The sequence below is a fragment of the Molossus molossus genome, unplaced genomic scaffold (genome assembly GCF_014108415.1).
Source record: "Molossus molossus isolate mMolMol1 unplaced genomic scaffold, mMolMol1.p scaffold_m16_p_18, whole genome shotgun sequence".
NCBI classification, from domain to species: Eukaryota; Metazoa; Chordata; class Mammalia; order Chiroptera; family Molossidae; genus Molossus; species Molossus molossus.
The window spans coordinates 55,073,977-55,081,772 of NW_023425353.1; the positions used below are offsets into that span (position 1 = coordinate 55,073,977).

At 44.6% G+C, this 7,796-nt stretch overlaps 1 protein-coding gene across 2 annotated transcripts in view; it reads left to right on the forward strand.

Annotated features, from left to right (window-relative positions):
- ARPP21 (cAMP regulated phosphoprotein 21) overlaps positions 1 to 6,854 on the forward strand; it is a 605,449-nt gene extending 598,595 nt beyond the window's left edge. For both annotated transcript variants that reach the window (XM_036267058.1, XM_036267057.1), the window contains 2 exons: positions 4,941 to 5,170; positions 6,205 to 6,854. In XM_036267058.1, the coding sequence (XP_036122951.1) occupies positions 4,941 to 5,170; positions 6,205 to 6,462 (488 nt within the window). In that variant the 3' untranslated portion in view covers positions 6,463 to 6,854. The remainder of the gene's footprint in view (positions 1 to 4,940; positions 5,171 to 6,204) is intronic.
- The last annotated feature ends 942 nt before the right edge of the window (positions 6,855 to 7,796 follow it).

Below are 7,796 nucleotides of genomic sequence, written 5' to 3' on the forward strand. Positions count from 1 at the left end.
AGTTCGGATTCGTAATCAAACAGCTCGCTGATTCCTTAGGAACTTGGAGAAATATTTGTATTTTGACTCTTCCAAGATCAGTAACTTTTATATGAAGGAGATTGTTAATTTCAAGAATTTGCAAAGACATTTCAGCATATTAAGAATCCTTCATTTAATACACACAACATGAAACGACACTGCCTGGGTGGGCGGGGGGAGGCGGTAGAACTGCCAGCTTCTCCACCCACGTGCCCTGTAGATACCTGCCCTCTTTCACTACACCGGCCCCATCTGAACCTCCAAAACCAACAGCAGCGGCCAGGGAAACGAAAACCCGAAAGCAAGTTACCACTTTGTCCTTTTATCCCTTTCCCAGATGTTGGTCTGTGACGAAGTATTCGAATACAGTGAGTTCAAATGATGTTAGTCGCAATCATGCCAATGTGTAATCCCCAATCCATTTACATTCCTTGACAGAATTTTAATGAATTATACTCAAACTATAAATAACATTCAGTAACTGTTGTATTTTAATAGAAACACTATTACTGTTCAGATTGATAAGACCCAGACCATTAAAAATATTTTTTTTTGTTAATCCTTAACCGAAGATATTTTTTCCATTGATTTTCAGAGAGAGTAGAAGGGATGAGGAAGGGAGGGAGGGAGAGAGAGACAGAGAGGGGAAGGGAGGGAGGGAGAGAGAGACAGAGGAAGGAAGGGAGAGAGAGATCCTGCATGCAGGGCCGGGAATCAAACCTGCAACCCGGGTATGAGCCCTTGACCAGAAATCGAATCAGTGTTCCAGCCAACGCTCTAACCACTGAGCATACAGGCCAGGGCAAGACCCAGACATTTTAAATCTTATAAATCCTCAATCTTAGCAGAATGCCTCCTTTTATTTGCTAGGAGGCGTTTGTCTACTCCTAACCTTTTTACCTCCAGAAAATAAATGATGCATGTGACTTGAAAATTGAATTAATCTTGACTAAAAAAGGAATAATAAAAACCGTCGATGTCTTCATGATCTCCATAGCAGGCCCACAGGGCAGATACTGGTGCTGTCTCTGTTGCCCGAGATGTATTATATCTTGCTAATCCTCAATAAATATGAAAACTGATCATTTCACAGCTGAGAATTGACAAACCGGAACACATTTCTCATTTGAATAGACAAGATAAGCAGGTTGCCGCCAACGCCGCCATCTCTGCCTTCGGGTGTGTCGTGTCCCAGGCAGACGCTGTCAGTTCATTCTTAGGTCACAGCTATGGCATTTCTGTTTGTCTATTGCTGGGCCCGAGCGCAGGTTCACATTCCGCACGGCCTCCTTCCTGTCTTAAGGACCGTGCTGCTACCTACCTGCTGCTGTAACATAATTTACAGAGAGAGGGGCCTCCAATTAAACCATTCCACGTGTAAATCTCTTGCCCGGAGAACGAACTGAGTAATAAATGGATTCATGAATATAAATTGGGCTTTCTTTGTACTTAAGTTTTCATTTGGAATTGTAGAGTGTGATTCGCTGCCCCCATAAATCTTTATTTGCCTTACGTGTGTTTACTGTGGGAAGCCCAGTGCAGAGCAGGAAGCCCATTGCTATGCATAACTAACTACTGAAGTTCACAAATCATCGGCTGAGGAGGCCTGGGGTGGGAGTCGTGGCCGCCGCCTCTGGTCTCAGCTCCCAGGGGAGATGAAGCCCCTCCCACAGGCTCTGCCCCTGGATTGCGGAGGGAGCAGCCATCCACCTCCTCGCTCTTTTCTCTCCTTGGCTGTTATTTCAAGTGTGCCTCGTCTGCCTTCCAAACATCCTGTTTACGGTGTCTCTTAACATCTCTATTATCTAAGACTTATGTTCTCTTCACCCCAATTTGGGTTTAGAGCTGGCATAATATTGAATCTCTCCCCGGCCTTGATTCATTTTGGAACAGACTCTGTGAACGGAGGGGAGGATTTGATAAGCAAATACATAAATAATAGAAGCAAGTCCCCCGCATCCCCTGCCCGCCTCTCCCCGCTGCCCTCTCCTCACCTCGTCTGCATGGCAGCTGTGTGTATTCGGCCCCGGGTCCATGGACGCCAGCTGGCCTTCACCAACGTGACCAAATTCAAGACAAAAATCTAAGACATTTCTCTCATTGCAACCTGAGCTTTGACTCTTCAGCTGGAAATGAGGCTTTGCTGTATTTGCCGTTACACAGACCTGAGACTGAGTTCACACGACCTGCCCTCTGCTACAGAACGAAATGGTCGGGAAGGCTGTTGGTCAAGGGTTCTACAACCATACCATAAGTTATTTCCCTTCCTATTCGACAGTTCTTGTGACACTGACTTTCATGTGGTCAGGGGTCAAGTAAACATGCGATAGTTAGCAACAGATATATGGATTCGAGTGGAAGACCTAGAGACAATGGGAAATAATAGAAACCATTTTAAAGTATTTTTTCAGTTAATGGTAAAAGCAATTTCTCCAAAGTGCCTCTGCGTAGGAGGCATTCTGGGAGGTAGCGAGGACGGGGACACGGCCTCAGTCACGTTTCTTGTTCCCAAGTCTGATGGCTTTTCCCTATGGCATAAACTGGAACCGTGTTAAGGTATACAGCCCTTGAGCTGATGGTCCTAATCTCACATAGACCTGCAGAGCACATTAAAGGCAGGCTGGCCCTGGCCAGTTTTGCTCAGTGGTTAGAGCATCAGCCTGCGAACCGAAGAGTCGCAGGTTCGATTCTGGTCAAGGGCACGTACCTCAGTTGCGGTTCAGTCCCCGGCCTAGTTGGGGTCATGCGGGAGGCAACCAATCGATGTGTCTCTCACCCATTGATGTTTCTCCCACTCTATCTGAAGTGGAAAAATATCTTAGGGTGAGAATTAAAAAAAAAAAAATTAAAGGCAGGCTGGAACTGTGTACTGTGGGCACAGTGTGGCTGACAGGGTGGTAGTCATGGTATTCTTAATAGGTAGTGATTTTATAACAATTCAAAATAACTCAGTAAATTAGAACTATGAAAATGAAGTGAGGACTATGAATGGAAAACCACGGGACACGTCCCGAATGTCAAAGGGTGACTTTCTAAATTACACACTTGCTCTGCCCATGATTGCGGGCCAAGGTCAGGCCTCCCGAACTTGCTCTGCCTGGAGTTCCAGACAGGCTGCCCCTTGTTTTATGTCTGATGAATCAAGCTGATCTCCTAACTCAGTGGCCCCTTGCAAGCTGTGTTTCCACAATATTCTTCTAAGATGGGTGAAGGTTCTTTTCTGTATGGCCAAGGATAGCAAATATTGTGTTCCCTAAAGACTACTACTATAATTTTATCCTTCCTCACCTGACTCAATATAAAGGTAAAACTCTCACATGCACTCAAAATATAGGTCATCTATTAACAATGCATATCAATTAGGAATTGTTTTTTTACTTCTTGTTCAGTTTGTCCAAAGTAGTTGTAAGACTTAATTGAGTGTTTGTGTTAAGAAAAATCTAAGCTTGCCAAGACCCTCCCTCAGAGAACTGTATTAAGAGAACAGCTGTACTTATTCCCCGGTACTCATCGTGCCTAATAACACAAACTCTGGAAAGACCTGTTTTCTTTTGTTTGTTTTCACTGATTTTTTAGAGAGAGAGAAAGAGATAAAAACATCAATGTGAGAGAAATATCAATTGTCCGCCTCCTGTACCCCCTGTAGGGGATTGAGCCCGCAACCTGGGCATATACCCTGATGGGGAATCAAACCTGGACCTCTCAGTCCATGGGACTACGCTCAGTTCACTGAGCCACACCAGCTGGGCTGGAAGGACCTTGTTTTACAGCAGGAAGCAAATTTGTTTCATTTCTCTCCCACCATAACATTGCACCCAAATCATCACTTTCTTCCTAACATTTATAAGAACAGTCCATAGCCTTCCTTCAAGAACATAAAAACTGCCCTGGCCAGTTTGGCTCAGTGGTTAGAGAGTCAGCCCTAGGACCAAAGAGTCATGGGTTTGATTCCACTCAGGGCATGTACCTTGGTTGTGGTTCGGTTCCAGGCCCTGGTCAAGTTTTGCAGAAGGCAACCAATCGACGTGTCTCTCTCAATCAATGTTTCTCCCCCCCCCCCCCACTCCCTCCAACTCTATCTGAAAAAAAATATCCTGGGTGAGGATTAAAAAAAAAAAGAAGAAGAATATATAAACTACTTGCTGTGGTGATTAGAATAATTAGAACAAATAAATGCTGACCCACTGAAAGAAAAGGAACCCAACCAATGACCCACCCAGGACACAAACAGATACAGTTCTTAAATGTTGCCTTCTGTGTCATCTGTTATATCCTCTGTACATGATCATTTATTACTGTTTAACCAGAACATTCTCACAGAACAAAAGCATGCCATACCTTTCACTTGCTGTTCCGGCCTTTTGTGTAAGGAACCCAACATGGATGAGCCGGGCGAGTGACTCGTTTTGTTCACGAGGACACTGTAAGCGGAATGTGTGTGAGGTCAGTAGGCCGCTTGGTGGACTCCAGGTGAAATGAGGTTGTGCAGGAAGGTGAGAGAGTAAGAGAATGAGTCCATTTCATTAGAAAAGAACCTGATACTCTGTGAATCCTCTGAATATCATCAAAACCAAAGCAAAAGACATACAGGAAAGATGGAATTTGAATCCATCAACTGATATCGCAGAGGCTCCTGTTTTGTGTCACGAAGAATTTACCATTGTCACAACATGCTCATTGGACCATTCCGCATCAAGATGGAAATATCAGTCAATTGTGTGAAGCCATACTCTAGTACTTTTTTCCCCTTTTAGAAGAAAAAAAAGGCGTTCTTAGTAAATAAGCATTTGGATAACACATTCCTGATATGGAGACTGAGATGTCTGAAGGTTGACTTACAAACAAATGCTTTCGCCCTGCCAAATATCACTCGTGTTTTTCCTGGCACAAACAGTTCAAGAGGTGGTTTTTCATTGCAGGTTACCAGCCGGTCTTGTCTGGTCAACAGGGGTTCCAAGGCCTAATGGGAGTGCAGCAGCCACCTCAGGGCCAGAGCGTCATGAGCAACCAGCCAGGAACTCCGGTGCAAAGTGTGATGGTCTCCTACCCAACAATGTCTTCTTATCAGGTGCACGTCAGCAGCTTGGAAATCCTGGGTTCTCAAGTAGCACTTGCCAAAGAAGAGGCTGTGGGTGCGTCCCCATGCCGGGTGGGTGCCAGGCACAGTCCGTGTGGATGGTTGACTTGAGTCCAGGTTTTAACAGACAAGTAGAAATGAGAAACGCATGCTTCTCTAACTATTGCGCCTTGTGTGTGCCCTGCCAAGGTGCGGTTCCATATACACTTTCTATTCGTGCAAGCAAGTTCTGCAGTCTAAACTTCTATTCATGAAGGCATCTGGGCATTCTGTGGAAGTTTTGCTTATGGGGAGAAAACCCTTATGACAGTTTTCCATTTATTTTTGTACACACTCCCAAAAAACTTTATTGTACCACACTTACGTGTTAAAAGGGATTTTAAAATGGCATCTCAGATTCATTCAAAGGGCACTTATGGGGCCTAACAACTACATTTTCGGGATTGCTTCCATATTGGGTATTTAAAAGGTGTCATGTGCTCTTGTGTGACTTGCAACTTCAAACCCACTGGGAGCGCCAGTGAAGCGTAGGGAGACACTCGAATCATTACCTTTAGCTGCACCGGGTAACCAGGTGCTCTGGCCCTAAAGAACCTATCTTCCGCCCTCCTGTCCTGACAGTCCTCACTCTCGCGATCAGTGTGTGCCTCTAGCTCCGTAGTAGATGTTCTCTAAAGCTGCAGCTGACAGTGAGCAGGTGCCTGGGACAAAGCCCCTCCTGCTCCAGCTGGCTCCAGGCCACTCTGCTTTCATAAAGCCAGAAGAGGACATGGCTTTCCAAACAGAGTGGGAGGTGCTGTCCCTGGAAGGTAACAAGAGAGAGGAGAGAACTAACACCTCTGCGCACGTACTGCACGCCAGACCCGTTCCAAGCATTGTACATCATCCTTGCAATCCTCTTGGTGGTACTTTGAAGTAGGTGATATTATGCAAATGACCTAGAGAATCAGAGAGGTAGAGTAACTTGTTCAATGTGAAACAGCTTATAAAAGGTAGAGCTGAGATTGGTGAACCCAAAAGCCTGACTATTTTTCACATCACAGTACCTCACTGGATACCCCAAAATGACCTCTTCACAAATGGTTCTCTCTTGTGTCTCCCCACAGGTGCCAATGACCCAGGGTTCTCAAGGACTGCCCCAGCAGTCATACCAACAGCCAATCATGCTGCCTAATCAGACAGGTCAAGGGTCACTCCCAGCCACTGGAATGCCTGTTTACTGTAACGTCACACCGCCGACCCCTCAGAACAACCTTCGGCTGATTGGCCCACACTGTCCCTCCAGCACTGTCCCCGTGATGTCGGCGAGCTGCAGGACAAACTGTGCGAGTATGAGCAACGCCGGGTGGCAGGTCAAATTCTGAGAGCTGTGGTGCATTTCCCCCGACATTACTCATGGCCTTTAAGGGGAAAGGAGCAAGGTGGGAAACTGGCTGAGGACTTACATCCACGTGATTGCTGCTGGTATTCTGTAAAAAACAAAGACTAATCCACACATTAGCTGGTCAATGGTGCATATTCCTGTCATGTCTGCTAGGTATGCCTTTAGAGCTTAGCTAGTGACATGAATTCATCAAGGTAAGATTTTCTCCTACCACTGAATACCACTGTGTAGACTACACTGTCCCTAATTTGGATTATTAGTTTTGTACTTTGTGTTGAGTTTGTGATGCTAAAAGTATTTAAAAATTATATACTGAACTCCTATTGTACCAAAGCTGTAATGGAAAAGCAAAGAATTGATGAATGGATGGAATAATTTATATACACTATAGAGTTTTCTTTTTTTAATGGATATATACTGTATTGTAGTGTTCAATCAAAATAAAACTATTTGACCTTATGGAGGAAGGTCATGTTTTTTACCACCAGTTTGGCTCACTCTCTCTTCCCATCTGTGTTTGCTCACACGTCACTGGATCCCCCTGCGCTCTGTTCATGAACGAGGCAGGGAGAAGATGTTCCAGAGGTAGGTGAACTGGGACCACATCTGGAGACCTGGTAGGCAAACACTGAACCATCTGTAAGTTCTTGTCCTAATACAACAGGGGTCCCGGAAGTTAGATAACATCTTTTTCTTCCATTCGTTGGCTTCACATTTTTGAAACATATACCTTGGTTTTAGTTTTAGGGCCATTGAATACATGTAGCTATTATTCCCCAGTTAAGAAAACCCGAATATCTTGATGACAGCAGTCCTATACCAAATCCTGTTCCACCTTAGTTTCAGTTCCGCCATCTACCTGGAAAACAAGATTTCTTTGTTTAAAGGGAAATTAGAAGGGGCCATGATCAAAGTCCACCAATTTTAGTGGGTCATGTGATGTCAAGTGCCATCGGTACTGATTCAGAGGCGCCAATGTTTGTCCAAGTAACTGAAAAAATAATAATTTAGCCTCAAAGATTCAGAACACTGGCAAAAGCTTTGAAAAGATGCTTGTTCTAGGTTCAAGCCAAGTAGATCGGTTGGTTAGAGCATTACCCCAACACACCAAGGCTGTGGGTTTGATCCCCAGTCAGGGCACACACAAGAATCAACCGATGAATGCATAAATAAGTAGAACAACAAAACAATGTTTCTTTATCTCCCTGCCCCTTCCTCTATCTAAAACTCAATAAATACAAATTTTAAAAAATAAAAGAGGTGTGTTTCCATCTAACCCCAACATGTTTAATCTCCTGTCGATTCTACAATTAA